The 15686-nt window shown below is 32.5% G+C and overlaps 2 protein-coding genes and 1 pseudogene across 3 annotated transcripts; 1 reads left to right on the top strand and 2 right to left on the bottom strand.

Moving 5' to 3' along the window:
- The first annotated feature begins 1749 nt into the window (after positions 1-1749).
- LOC143548337 (uncharacterized) lies at positions 1750-2196 on the top strand. Its single transcript, XM_077039537.1, has one exon. It carries the CDS (start codon positions 1750-1752, stop codon positions 2194-2196), a length of 447 nt encoding a protein of 148 aa, XP_076895652.1.
- Positions 2197-2564: 368 nt separating this feature from the next.
- On the bottom strand, positions 2565-5491 carry LOC143548326 (putative inactive receptor kinase At1g48480; annotated as a pseudogene). The gene is made up of 2 exons (XR_013137931.1): positions 4215-5491; positions 2565-3109 (listed from the first exon to the last, which is right to left on the bottom strand). The product of XR_013137931.1 is annotated as a putative inactive receptor kinase At1g48480 (transcript).
- Positions 5492-11034: 5543 nt separating this feature from the next.
- On the bottom strand, positions 11035-12441 carry LOC143548325 (ubiquitin-conjugating enzyme E2 5-like). Its single transcript, XM_077039526.1, has 5 exons — positions 12234-12441; positions 11705-11819; positions 11554-11606; positions 11330-11458; positions 11035-11261 (listed from the first exon to the last, which is right to left on the bottom strand). Exons 1-5 carry the CDS (start codon positions 12310-12312, stop codon positions 11131-11133), a joined length of 507 nt encoding a protein of 168 aa, XP_076895641.1. The 5' UTR covers positions 12313-12441; the 3' UTR covers positions 11035-11130.
- Positions 12442-15686: the final 3245 nt, after the last annotated feature.

Raw genomic sequence — 15686 nt, 5'->3', positions numbered from 1 at the left:
CCACACGCCCTAATACGCCGCGTATAGGGCTATACGCGGCGTATTATGTACGATTTGATGTCCTAGCCGGCAAAAGCTGGGCTAGGTTGTCAAATCGTACCCTAATACGCCGCGTATAGACCTATATGCGGCGTATTAGGTGTTTTATATTATTGGAGCCCGGCTCCCCTCCCTCTCCATCCTTTCTCTTTTTCATTTTATATCCCTCCGTCAACCTCACCCTCACCCTCGCGATCTTCATTCAACCAACAACACAACAACACAAGTTTTGGTATATATACCTGCAATGTCGTGGTTGAACCATTTATTTCCGGAGTCGAACGAGGAGGAGCCGGGTTACGCCGGTAACGATCAGCCTGGCACGTCGTGGTTACCCGACTTGAACCAGGTTTCGTTTTATATTTATTTAGTATGAAGTCGGTAGTTGTACATGTTTGGTCAAAGTTTGGTGACTGGTTCTGTTTTGTTATGTGAAATCAAGAGAGGTGATTTATACTTTATAGGGACTTTTGAAAAACTAAACTATATTTAATTGTAATTTGGGTTCCGTTATGATAACGATTTGAAATTTGTCTAGGCATCGGCCGATATACTACACCATGCCTACTATATAGACACCACCTATATAAACAGTTTTACGGTAACCTTAGCTCGCCGGGCCTATCAAATTTGAACCGGGTTTCCCATACTATTACTGTTATTGTTAATTTTTTTATTACAATATTACTAGTATTATTATTAAAATATTAATATTATTATTAAAATGTTATTATTATTAAAATATTATTATTGTATGATTATATTTTTAGTTATTAAAATATTATTACTATTAAAATAATATTATTCTAAATATATAATTATGTTATTATTATTTTAAGATTATGATTATTATTAAAATATTAATTTTTATATTACTATTAGTATTAAAATATTATAATTATTATTACACTAATAGTGTTGTTTGATTTCTAACTTATACATGTTAGAAGTATTTCGTGTCGGATTACGTAGATCAGGTACCTGGTGTGTTTACGATAGTCAGCCGTCGTACCAGTCACCTGTTGCCGAGTCGGTCACGACACGTTCGGAGGTACATTCTTAAAGTGTAATATAATATAATATTATATTATATCAAATGAGTGCTAGTTATGTTGGTGGGTTTTTCTAAAAAAACCTAGAAAAACCCACCAGTTTTGTCTTATTATGTTTTTTTTTCTTTTCTTTTGTTATTATTATTATTGTTATTTATGATTATTATTATTATTATTATTACTATTTATCAATAATATATTATTATTTGCCTCTTCCACAATGCTTCCACGGTTTAAGTTCGTTTCGCAGTGTCAATATTCCCAAATAAGCCATGCAACCGAACGTCCTTTGCCAAATTTCAAATAATAATATATTATTGATAAATAAATAATAATAATCATAAATAACAATAATAATAACAAAAGAAAAAGAAAAAAAACATAATAAGACAAAACTGGTGGGTTTTTCTAAAAAAACCGTATCATTCGGTATTTTAACAATTTAAGGGGGTGGCTGTAGAAAACTCGTTTCATAACTATTAAAATACATTTTTTGTAATTAAATTAAAAATATCTTTCGTGTGTGTGTGTATCGCTATAATACAATGGGCGTGACATCCTCCTACTACACGCTAGTCGTATAGAAAAGGGTTTTCACTTTCCACATCCATCCAGAACACTCAAAGCCTTGCTCACATGTTTAGTTTATCCACCCACCATGACAACTGAATTAGATCCCGAATCCCACCATCACTCACCATCACCATCCGACCTCCTCTTCGTCGAACGCCGCCGCTGCTTCTGCATACCCTACCGCTGGCAAAAGGTCCACAATCCATCACCATCTCTCTGGTCCCGCAGCATCGACGCCTTCAAGAAGCTTCGCGAGTGGTCAGAACTCATCGCCGGTCCGCGCTGGAAAACATTCATCCGTCGCTTCAACCGTAACAAAAGCTCCGGTCGACATTCCGCCAAGTTCCAGTACGATCCGCTCGATTACCCGCTCAATTTCGATCAAGGACCCTTGGAAACCGGTGATTCGGAAGCCGAGAACGAGTATATGGTTCGTAACTTCTCGTCGCGGTACGTGGCGCGAACGAATGTTCCGGTTGGTTCCAGCTCGGTAGTTTCCACCACCTGTCCAGAGTTGAGCCCCGGGATTTGACGGAGGACTATAAATGATACGATCTCGGTAAGGATATTATTAGACCGAATTTGGTGTGAATTTTGATTGAATTTGATATTCTTTTTAGTTTTGGACTAGAACATGTATGGGACTAGTTTGTTGTATATAAAATAATGGTTTGAATTAAATACAAATTAAATTAAAATTAAATTATTGTGTAATTACAACATAGGGTAGATATATACTACAATTTAATTACACTGTTAGCACACCCCCATAAAATAAAATAATAAATAAAAACAAAGTGAAAGGTGTATGATAACGTGTACGTAACAATGTTTGTATTTCAATTTCATAAATCATAATTATGAATCAATTAAAACTATTGATGAATTGAAACTAGAGTATTATGGATCAGAAGAGGTTGTGGATCGCTCTTCTTCTTCTTTTAAGGAAGATATCATGGCGGCAACTTCCGTCATGACAGGTGGCGTTGAACTGTCTATGCACTTCAACGCCACTTGTAACAGAACAACCATTCGTTCTTCACTAGCGCCCTCAACAATAAGTGCCTTGTCAAATACTTCAATGGTCCATTCTTCTTTGACAATTGAGCTAACCCACTTGGCTAAACCTGACCCGTTGTCTTGGACCGGCTTTCCGGTTAGTAATTCGAGGAGGATCACGCCGAATGCGTGAATGTCAGATTTGAAAGTGGTGGTGGTGGTTGCATCGTCGGTTTGGTCTGGGTCGTGGGGGTCGGTTGGCATTAGGCCGTATTCGCTTAGACATGGTTCCATGTCGTCTTTGAATAAGATGTTTGTTGATTTTAAGTTTCCGTGTGGGATCGAGTCCGATTGAAGCTCGTGGTGCATGTATGCGAGTGCTCCGGCTATGCTAGATGCGAGACTTAGTCGGCTTCCCCAGCCAAATATTTGTCCATTTTGTGATCCTAAAACAAGAACACAAAGAGTGGATTATATAAGTGGGAATATGCTTAAATATAAAGGGCTCTTAAGGTACAAAGCGTACTAAAGACTAAACATAGATTGTATAATTATTGTGCGTAACTAGTCATATATGTTGCGTAATTATTTTATGGTGTGGAAAGCCTTTGTAGACTTTGTACATTAATCGTATTTTGCAGGATGAGATCCAAAACTTTATAACGTTACGAACATGCGCTTCATTTAATCATGTGGACAAATTCAATTAAGCAACGATATTTCAATATCCTGTAAATAAACAATTTGAAAAAAAGACCAGTTTTTGCTATTAATAATAAAAGAAACGCCCAAAATAAGTACTTTTGAGAAACCATACTACCTTACTTTTTGAGAAAAAGAGCCAATGGTTCAAAGACGTATTAAATTATAGATAGATGATATATATTTCAACCAGATTATTGTGAATGACTGGATTTCAATTATGTTTTATTATTAAAAGGTTAACACGTCAAAGTGTTAATAATATACTTATTGCGTAGCGATCAATACAAAAAGAAACACGTCAAATATATGTTTTTGAGAAAAAAAATAGTTCAAAGAGGTAATGATTCAAAGAGAGGTGATTATTTCAACCGGATTATTATGATGATTGGATTTGAATTATGTATTATCATTAAAAACTTAACACGTCAAACGGGTATTTTTCAGTCCACAAAACCTCTTATAAATCGTGTCACAAAAATTGTTTAAAATGGATTTTCATATCTAACAAGATTTTAATGTAAAATAATTGATGAAAGACAATTATAAGAGTTGTTTTAACAAGCAATCCAACTTATTCGATCGGCATATTTTGCCACCTCTAGAATTTCCGGATTATTATTTCGGATTTCAGTAGTGATTAATGCATTTATTTCCTTATATAATCTAGGTTTTATTCAAACAACCCTTCAATCTTGCAAAAATACTACGTCATGCAAGAATGAGCGGTTTTGACAAAAATAAAGCAAACAAAGATTGTTTCCAAAACCGCTTGTTCTTAAACGTTTTTATGTTATATTCATTTAATTATCAAAGAAAAAGATTTTCTTAAAAAATGAGTTAACTCACCATGCAAAAGCCTAAAGAGACTTCCATTCTGCTGAAACTCAAAAACCAAAAGCTTTTCTTGCTTAGAAGAGTAATATGCAACAACCGGTAACACATTCGGGTGCTTAATTTCAACTATTTTCTGCAACCTCTTCTTAAACTCATCTCTTGAAATCTTCCAATCTTTAATCCGTTTGACCACTACCGGAACCCCGGTATCGGGTCTGACTTTATACAAACTCCCATGCTTACCTCTACCAATCAGTTCAGCTGGAGCCCTAAGCAAATCTTCAAACTTGAGCCCGTTAACAACCGGGCTCGATAAAACAACCATCGATGACGAAACCCCACCACTTTCAACCGAAGTTGTTGAAAATTCTGACCGGGCCCGGCTATTCTTTGACCCGCTTGACCGCCCACTTTCCGACCCGTTTTGGCTTTTCACATGTGAACTCATCTTTACATCTTTATTTTTTTTCTTCATTTCTTAAATACTAAAACCGCAACCAAAACCAAAACTATACACGCGAGGGCCGCGTAACCCAAAAAGATAACAAAATCGCGAAAGTTTGACTTTTTATCGTTCTTTTTGACCGGGCATTGAACCGGGAGCTCTTTCCCGCATAACTGAGGGTTACCGGCAAAGCTACTAGCGTCGAACCGGCCCGTGTTGTCAGGAACCGGGCCACTAAGATTGTTATTCGCGACACTGAACCCGTCAAGTTGTCGGTAGTTGAAATTTGGAACCGGGCCCGTAAACTGATTATTCTGACCAAAAATGATAACAAGGTTGTGAGTCTTGAGAAATCGGGCAGTTGGCCCGTGAACTCGTTGTTGGATATCACGATTCGCTTCACATTCGGTAAGGCTGTTAAGGAATCGGGTAGACTGCCCGAAAGCCGATTCCCGGTTAAGTACAAATGTGTAAGTCTTTTACAATTTGAGACATCTTGTTGCAAGTTTCCTGTAATGTTATTGAAGCTTACACTAAACCCAAAAAGATTATTTGCCTTGCAAACCAATTCGAAATCAAGCGTTCCCGATAAGTTAAGTTTCTCGAGAACGATTTTCTTTACGTTTTGGTTATTATTATCGCATGTCACCCCGGCCCATTTACTCGTGCATGGATCCGACGAAGTGTTCCATCCCCAATTCGGTGCGGTTTGCATGGTCCCAGGAACGAGTTTATCCATGAACACAACCAGTGCTTGTATTACACCTTGATCTTCGGTTTTCGCAGGTGAAAAGAGTAGAAAGAACATGAAGAAACCGCATAAAACGGGCCGGATTCGGTCCATTTTTGAGTGGGAAGATGTGTGTGTTATGGTTTTGATTAAGTTGTATGATGCAATTAGTAGAGGCTGACTTTACAAAGATGGTTTGAAGTAGTTCTAGAGGATGTTACGAGTTTAGCCGGCTAGAAATGATCAAGTGGCCGGCCTTTAAACATTTGTGATGAATTATCATGACCGTGTGGCTGGCACCTTGGACTGAGCAATATAGTGACTTTGGGTTTGCTCTATGGAGGCTGGCTTATGTTGGTACCTAAACATATGGCTTAGTTCTGTGACACAAAAATGTTGTTCGTGGAAGACTTTAATCGTGTCTAGTGATGTAAGATTGGATGTGGTTTAGATTGTGGATATACAAGCCAAGCCGTTAGTGAGTTGCTCGAGATTAGCTTGCTAAAATTTTGGAGAGTCAAGATTAGACGGGCTTGAGCCAACTAAAGCTTGAGAGCCTAAACGAGTTTATTATTTATATAGGGAAATGTTAAAATACAAAATGAGGCAAAAATGAAAAATGTGAGAAGGATTTGTGGCCATACGAAAAACCCCTCAAAAAAATTAATAAAAAAAATCATAAATCAAATATACATAAAAAAACAAAAAGTTAAAAAAACAAAAATGTTTCCCTCGTCATTCTCGTTCCAAAAAAAAGGCCGAAAAGACACAATGTAGAGAAAAAAGACACAATGACGAAAATGAACAAAAGACACAATAAATCGCAAAATATAACACAATGCCGAACAAAATATAACACAATGTTTAGTAATCTAACTATACTATTAAAGCAACACAAATTGAAAAAAAATTATTGTGTTGTATGGGTTTCAAACCCAAGACCTCATGTTTCAAACCAAATATGCTTACCAACTCCACTAAGATGGTAATTGTGTGATTTCTTAACTTAGCATATATAAATGTGATTTCTCTTTAAGTATAAAACCAAAATTATATTTAATTGTTAACATTTCTATAATTCACAATATCACATGGCCTTCTCATATCTCTTTAACACAACCATTTAAGATTGTTTATCGCCTTTTAAAATATAATATATTTTTATTTATTTTCTTTTACAACAAAACCTTAGTCTTTATAAATTTAGTTTTTAAATATATGACAACATTTTGTTATAAATATCATTTTTATACACACAATATTTAATATAACAATATCGGTATGAATGTTTTATTTTAAATAAATCAAACATCAAGATTTGGTTTTCAACTTAAAATTATAGTGCATAATATATCAAAAACTTAATAGAAAAATGCATAAATAAAAATTATTATATGAAACAATTGAATTTACGTATTACATACAATAATTTTTTATTTTTATTATATTTTTCACCCGTGTGGAACATGGGCTCTAACCTAGTATAAGTATATAACACAATATCAAGAAAAAAAGACACAATCAATGACGAAAATAAATACAAAACACAATAATAAACAAAAAGACACAATGATCTTTTTCACTTAACATTGTTTTTTTTAAGAACGAGGAAGAAGTGGAAATATTATTGTGTTTTTTTTTTTTTTTTTTTTTTTTCGTTTTTTATTAAATTTTGAGTTATGAGTTTCTATTTAATTTTTTTAAATATTTTTTAAAGGGTTTTTTCATATGGCTATAAATCCTTTTCATTTTGTCTCCCCTTGTAGAATAACTTGACCATATTGATATAAACATATAAATATAATACTTTATTTTTTATAATTTGAAACGGAATGGGATTTGTTGCTTCATCTATAAAGACTTTTCACTTTTCTCTATTTTTTAGAATAATAGAGGTTTGATCGTGAGGGTTGGGTTCAGATACGTAGTCTTATAACGAACTCTGATTCAACTCAAACTAGCGGCATTGGAATCATCTTGTCGAACTCTACGATATTAAATTTTAGGTTTTCGTTTTTCGTTTTCTAGCTTGTAGATTTTAAAATTTTTGTTTAAATCATTGTGTCTTTTTTATTTATCATTGTGTTTTTTGTTTATTTTCATCATTGTCTTTTTTCCTTGGCATTGTGTTATATATTACTTAACATTGTGTTATATGCTGCTCGGAATTGCGTTATATTTTACGATCCGTTGTGCCTTTGTAGATTTATGAGACTGTGTAGGACAACTTATAAAAATATAAATCTAACTATACTATTAAAGCAACACAAGTTGTCTACATGAAATTTAACTATGCACGTCACATATGATGCCAGGTAGATGTCATGTCACTATTTTCTGTTATATTATGACCAATGACTTGTTTGCCTATTATAACCCATGACTCGTAAGACTTTATAAAATTTTGGAAAATATATTATTGTGTGATACGGGTTTCGAACCAAGATCTCATGTTTCAAACCAAATCTGCTTATCAACTTCACTAAAATGGCAATTGTGTTTGATTTCTTGACTTAACATATATAAATATGATTTGTTTTCAAGTATAAAACCAAAATTATATTTAATTGTTAACATTTTCATAATTCACAGACATTGTCTTCTCATATCCCTTTAACACAACCATTTAAAACTGTTCATCGTTTCTCTCTTTATTTTAAAACATAATATGTTTTTATTTATTTTCTTTTACAACAAAACCTTAGTCTTTATAAATGTAGTTTTTAAATCCGTGACAATATTTTTGTTATAAATATCATTTCTAATTGTATGGTATGTGTAGGATATATCGTGTGTGTTGTTGTGGCCTGTTGCTTTTGTTCATGCCCACGGTGATGCTCATATGTATGCTTGAATGATGTTTTATTTAACACTGTGATGGTGTCTTTTTATATAGCATGATAGTCGACCCGTTATAAGGGTCGACACTATGGATGGTATTGCTTGAGACTCTATTAGTGTTTACGCTGTTTGTTTGTATGTAGATATATGTGTGAGAATAATATGTATGGACTTAGTGATTTCGGTTTCTTACATTCGATCTTAACAAAACAAGTTTCTTCGATATTTCCACATCATTCTACATTTTAAAAAAAGGAAAAAAGATAAATGGATTATATTAAAAAAAAAAAGTAATGTAGATAAAAAGACTAGGGAGTGGTAAGACCACGCATAGTTGTTAAGTTAAATACATAATGTTATATGTTTATACTAGGATAGAGCCCGTGTGATACACGGGTGGTTAAAAAGTAAAATAAAAAAGTTAAATTTAATAATATACATATTAACATATCTTATGGATTCATAAGATATAAATAATTTTCTAAAACACATACATTAGGAAGAATAATTTGTATTTTCATTTTCAAAGTAATAAAATGGAAGGTTGTGAACTATACTAATTAAGAAACAGAGAAAACTAACATCAATTCATCCTAGTTAAGTTGGTAAGCCATAAGCATTTTAAAAGCAATGTAATGAGTTCAAATTCCCACCAATAACATATTTTTCATTATCCTTCATGAAGGAAAAATTGTAAAAATGGAAACTTGTATACTTGGAGCCTATGTGGAGGGTGTAATTGAATGACATGTTGAAAAATTGTTTTGCTTTAATAGTATACTAAGATATAGCCCATGTAATACACGAGTGGTTAAAAAAATACGTCAAAAAAGTTAAATTTATTAATATACGTAATAACATACCTGGCCGTCTCAAAATTATATTAAAATATATTTGTATGTCTAAAAATATGTTTAATACAATATATTTTTATCTTATGGATTCATAATAACATACCTTATGGAAGAATGATTTTGTTTTAATAATATAAATAAGTAGATTAAAATTAAATAGCTTATTAGGTGTAAATTATAATTTTGGAAATTATTGAGGTGGAATCTTATATGGATAGCTTAATAAAAGGCCATGTGAAAACCATGTTGCTTTAATATAATAGTTAGATTAGTTGAATTTATCAACTTGAAGTTTTTTTATTTCAAATGTAGGGTTTTTAATTGTTTAAATCTTGGTTTTGATATTAATTGTGAAAAGCTTGCTTTTTTTATGTGATTACAATTTTTTTTGTTGTTTTTCTCAAATAGTTAAATTTGTTAGGGGGATTAGTTTGGTAAACAGGGTTGTGTTAATGTTTTTTATAGTTATAAAGCTATTGTTATGTTAAATACATGATGTTATATGTTTATTTTAGTTTAGTTTGTCAAGTTTAAAGCTTTTTAGTTTCAAATGTTGGGTTTTTATTAATTGTTTGAATCTTGATTTTGATATTACTTGTGAAAGTTTGCAGCTTTTTTGTGTGATTAGTCTTTTTTTTTTTTTTTGAAACAGTTAAATTTTTTAGTGGGATTAGTTTAGTAAACGGGGTTGTGTTAATGCTTATTTTTTATTGGTATGAAGCTATTGTTAAGTTAAATACATAATGATATATGTTTATTTTAGTTGCATTTGTCCAAGTTTAAAGCTTTTTAATTTCAAATGTAGGGTTTTTAATTTTTTGAATCTTGGTTTAGATATTAATTATGAAAGTTGTATGTTATTATTATGATTTATTCACCATTCAAACTCAACCGACTTTGACCCAAACAGGAATACTTTGTCATAATGTCTTTACATTGTATTACTATTTAATGCGTTAAAATGTTCAAGATACTAACATAATACTATCGCATTATTTATGCAAATTTGCAAGAAATTTAAGAGGTTGGGTGTGCTTGGCCCGGGCCCGTACCCTGCACAGACTTTGACCCGAACCCGTTACTTTAGAAAGATAATGCATGAAATAAATACAACTTAATAAAATTACACTTCATTCAGTCTCACATGGATAGCTATACATCGCCTTGTCAAGAGTTACAAGCAGGTTTGGGCTCAAAATTCTGATTCTTGATAAACAAGGTAATCTGACCAATACAACCACAAATGTAGTGTACAAGGAATTTTTTTTCTTATTTGTAGACTCATTGCGTAATGCTTTGGTTTGTAATTCTTGTAATTTTAATGAAAGTTGTAATTGTATTAAAAATATACGATAATTATGTTATTGATTGTATTTTGTTTAACGTTTAAGTATTGTAATTTTCATTAATTCCCCGTGTAATACACGGGTCTCAAACTAGTATTTAATATAACAATATCGGTATGAATGTTTTATTTGAAATAAATCAAACATCAAGATTTGGTTTTCAACTTAAAATAATATCAAAAACTTAATAAAAAAGTCATAAATAAAAATTATTGTATGAAACAATTGAATTTACGTATTACATATAAGAATTTTTTACTTTTATTATATTTTTCACCTGTGTGAAAAACGGGCTCTAACCTAGTTAAAATAATAATCAAGCAGAATATTAAAAATATCACATTATCCAACTGTAATAAAGTGGCCCAACTAGATTACCTGTCTTCAATTAATGGGCTACAACATACAATTATACATTTAAACCCTGATATTAAACTACCAAGTATAATTAACACTGATTGATGTTTGATAAATTTTGAATATTTAAGAAATTAAAAGAGGAAATGACAAAAACAATATCCAAAAACCAAAATAAGTAAGCCATAACAATAATACCATTAAACACACTTCAAGCATAGTTACATTGATATTCCTAAAGTTCTAGATTTGCAGTGGTATCTTCAACCTCGTACAAATTTTAAAACAGTATCATGGTCAAATGCAACATACGAAATACGATAAATAGTTATACAAACCAACATATATTCACTTCTCATAAATCCGCACGGCCCGGAATCTCATCATCACTCGAGCTATAATTCCCATCGCTAATATCCTCTTCAGCGCTCTCACCTTCTTCAACCGCAGACTTACCATTATTCTTCGCATATCGCTCACAATATTCTGCCAAAACAATAATAATATTAGTCAAATACAACATTGACCATTTGAGACCCGTTTGAACATTTAACCTTTGACTTTTTCTTCATATTCCTTCTTGTCCTTCATCATCAATGATGCAGCATCACCATTAAGCGGGTCCGAAGGATTTGGGTAAAGCAGAAGCTGAGGAAGAAAAACTTCAAAAATATTTAAAAGATCTGCAAATTCACATTATCCACAAATATACAATATAAGTACATAATAATAAAACCAATATTTAAAGTGAGAGTAAACTCAAAACGATTTATAATACCGAACATTGGACTCCAAGATTGGTTTATGACATCTAAGCAGACCGAACCTGACCTGAAAGTTTTAATTATAATCAAGCAATGGCACGCGTGCTAAGTATCAAAAAAATGATATAGAGTAATAATAGTGCTTGAATTAAATTATTTACTTACAGCTCATCGACATTCGGGTGGAATATTTTGTTCACGAATCCAATTGAAGGAGACTTGTATGGATATGCATCAGGAAGCTCAACACGCACTTTCCACACACCGCCATCATAAACACCTACACATATACGGGTCAAGACAGGTTCGGGATGAAACATGCCATTTCTTAGCATTTGATGACAGTTTGGGTCGACAAAAAATTTTATCGGGTAATTGTGATTACAAAACAATATTAGTACGATAATAACATAATAAGAAAAGGGGTCAACCCATTTATAAGCAAACGGGTCAACTCATTTAAAAGAAAACGGGCCAACCCATTTATAAGAAAACAGGCCAGCCCATTTATAAGAAAACTAGGTTAACCGATTTATTTGCAAACAGGTCAACCCATTTTAAGCAGGCGGGTCAACCCTATATAAGTAAACGGGTCAACCCATTAGAATGAAAAACGAGTCAACCCATTTATAAGTACGCGGGTCAAAATTCTCATATGGTTTAAAAGAGTTAATATAAGAGGTAAGAGACGTACTTTCTTTTGGCCCGTGAAATTCAACACTGAATTCATTGAGCCGATCATTTGGTGTATCGACAATGTAATCGCTCATCATCCTGAATACAAAAATGGGTCAAGAACAAGAAAACAAATGCATAGACATTATGAATACAAGAAAAAACAGATGGTAATTGCTATACTATGCTTCATTCATCCCAAAATAAATGTAATATCTCAGTTGAATTCTTAGTCAAATATCCAAAATGTAACTCATGGAATCTTGTTGACCAAAATCCAATTTGACTAGTATAATGTAAACATTGATTGGGTAAATGCTAAATCTTTTCTTGGACAACCCAAAAAGAAAATTGTTGTACTTGCATAAATTAATATAGGGCTTACACTGGTCTTTTTTATTATAACATTTATAATTACTTCTTTATGGTTAAATCTTTTTCAAATAAAAGGGTAAAATGGTCATTCTGCATAAATTTTACAGGAACGTTAATGCCAACCAGTGTCTTCGTGAAAAATGACCACAAGTTTAACATTAAGTGAATAGTGGAGACCATGAATATAATCTGTGAAAGAAATGATCAAAACCGTCATTTCCACTGTTTAGAGATAAAACTACACTTGCTCATTGCCTGCATTTTAATTTCTAGCCATCCTCAAAATCTGCTGAAAAACTATACTCTAAATTCGTTGAACCTAACTTTAAATGCGGTTAACTAAAAATATAAGTCAAAATTTATGTAATGTGGCCTCATTCATGTGTGAGCAGTCGATTTTGGTGATGTTTTATCTTTAACGTGCCAAATTGATCAAATAACAAATAGGTAACAGCCAGTAAACATGAATTTGCACCGCTTAATAAACTCACATAGGTAATCATTATTTACGATTAACAAAATAATAAAAAAAACCGAACTTACAATTTCATGACATCCATTTCTCTCCTTTTGCTAGGGGAAGACATTTTATTGTTTCTCCCAAACTATCATCAAATTAAAGTAACTTAGTGTCACAAAACATCATTAAACCGGTGTTACAACTTTAAACAACACGAATAACAACGAATAACTAATTTCTAGACATCCGATTCTGATTATTATCTATCTATCTATCTATCTATCTAATAACAAATATAACTTATTACAGGCGTATCCAAACACCCTAATTAACAATTTGCCTTCTCACAAGGCCTACATTTGACTTTCAAAAGCCAAAGATTCAAAATTTTTATAAAATTTATTAGCAATAACAACAATATTTACATTTCTAACACGGAAAATAAAATTTGGATTTCAGTATTGAAATTATGAACAAATGAATATCATAAAGGCTAAATATTTTGCCCAAAATTTCAGGAATGATCGATGGTTTATTGGTTTTGATGATCAATGAAACAAGAACAATGAAAAGGAAGCAAACCCAGAAATGAAATGAAATTGTAGTGGAATGAATCTGAAGCAGAGAGAGAGTATGATATGATATGAAATGGAATGGAGATCGAAAGGAAAAAGAAACAGAGTTTGTGAAGAAAGAAAGAAAGAAAGTGGGTACAGAAAAAATAATGGCCAATTATCGATGTTTGTTTGTTGGGAACCTTTTTATTTTGCACAGGAAGATAATTCAAGCACGTCTTCAATTTCAAAATGAAAACATTATTGTTATAATTTATTTATAAACGTTTCAAATTCTTGGCTGGGTCACACTTTTGTGACTTTTGTCGTTTTTTAAATCGATTATATAAATATCATGCTTTGAGAGTATACCGGGGCTGGCAGTGGCGGATCCAGGAATTTTTCTCTGTGGGTTCACTGTTTTTAGATGGTCCAAGTTTATACGACCGGAGAAAAATTTTAGGCTCAGTACGATAGTTCAGGTCAGTTTTATGGTTCGAGTAAGATAAGGTACATCACATAATAAAAATATGATACTATAACAAAAAACAAACTTCGTCATTAGCTAATTTTCTAATTCAAATTAACAATTTCAACATAGCCATTCATACATTCTAGTCAAGGCTAACTCAACCATTTAAAATGTCTAAAGCAAAATAAAAATTTGAAGCCTTTATCCAAATTTCATTAGTTTAAATCTTTCATTATTTGGCTTTGTTATAAGACTTTAAAATATTGACTAAAACATTCGGTTTAATTCCATAAAAATTAAGACCAGAATTCTAGAAACTTTTTACTAAAAAAGAGCATGTAAAGAAACATCAATAAAGAAAGATTAAGCTAAGGGTTAATAAATCTTACCTTAACATCCTATCCAGGGTAAATGTGACCTTTGTAGCAATTTCAAACATCATACTCATGTGTAATTAAAAGCATCCCAATGCATAATGTATTTAATTAGCTGGAGCATAAATGCATTCAAGTAAACGTAATATTGTATTTGAAATAAAAACCAAAATATTTGAAAATTGAATTCCTAGGTTGCAGGGTTCGTGCAGTGCTTGTGGAACGTAGAAAAAAATTAAAAAAAATTATGCGCAAGAGGGGACTTGAACCCGGGTTGGCATTGTGGGAAGGAGAAATCTTTTCCACTAGACCAAGATTCAATTTGTGTATGGGTTCACTCAGCATTTTATGTGTGGGTTCACTCCCATATTTTACATATGCATTCTATAAAAAATCCAAAATTCAATGGGTTCCCGTGAACCTGCACCTTACATGCTAGGTCCGCCCCTGGGGGCCTGGTGGTTTGATTCAAAGTTTTGTTTGCATGTAGATGTAGATGTAGATGTAAAGGTTTTTTTTCTTCTTTTTTTCTTTTATTAATCAGTAGAACTATATACTTAAAAATGAATAAAACAACTAGCAATAAGCTACTAACGAGTACAAACATCCATGAGAAAAAAGTAATATCCCATGAATTCACCGTATTACACCTTTACAAAGAAGAGTTCAAATTAAACGCATTCCATATATCTCACGTTAACCCCGGAAATTTTTCCCTAGTTTTTACCCACGAAAAACTCAAAGCTTTAATCTCCCCAATTACACCAGTATAATAGAAATTTTTGTTTCCTCTCGAACACCACCTAATTCCTAGCTTTCCATATACACCAAATAATTGTTAAGCACATCGCATGAAAAACCTTAGACCGTTTCGATAGTAAGGAATATTTATACAATTCCAAAATGTCACGAGTTGAAAAAGCAAAGATTATTGGCACCTTACACCAGTTTTCAATAATACTCCAGATTATTTGAGCAAATTGGCACGATACGATCAAGTGCTCCGTTGACTCCACCTCGTCTTCACAAATCGGGCATAGAACCGATTCCACTGATATACTTCTTTTAACCAGAGAAAATAATACAGGCATTCGTTCTATTTCCGCTCTCCACACCAAAATCCCCATCTTTTTCGGCACGAAATTATTTCACTCAAATAAATGTTCGCCCTTCAACTCCAACTTAAAAGGCAAACTTACATTTGAGACTTTTGATTGAAACCCACCACCATCATCTA

The sequence above is a fragment of the Bidens hawaiensis genome, unplaced genomic scaffold (genome assembly GCF_021521415.1).
Source record: "Bidens hawaiensis isolate Kalapana, Puna unplaced genomic scaffold, B.hawaiensis_p1.1 tig00015054_1, whole genome shotgun sequence".
NCBI classification, from domain to species: Eukaryota; Viridiplantae; Streptophyta; class Magnoliopsida; order Asterales; family Asteraceae; genus Bidens; species Bidens hawaiensis.
This window is presented reverse-complemented; position numbering and strand designations above follow the sequence as displayed.

Excerpts from the sequence above, each read along its gene's own strand:
- LOC143548337 (XM_077039537.1), top strand. The coding sequence starts at position 1,750 with ATGACAACTGAATTAGATCCCGAATCCCACCATCACTCACCATCACCA.
- LOC143548325 (XM_077039526.1), bottom strand. The coding sequence starts at position 12,312 with ATGATGAGCGATTACATTGTCGATACACCAAATGATCGGCTCAATGAA. Across the intron at positions 11,607-11,704 it reads CACCCGAATGTCGATGAGCT|GTCAGGTTCGGTCTGCTTAG; the intron begins GTAAGTAAATAA and ends TAAAACTTTCAG. Across the intron at positions 11,459-11,553 it reads ATCTTGGAGTCCAATGTTCG|ATCTTTTAAATATTTTTGAA; the intron begins GTATTATAAATC and ends GTGAATTTGCAG.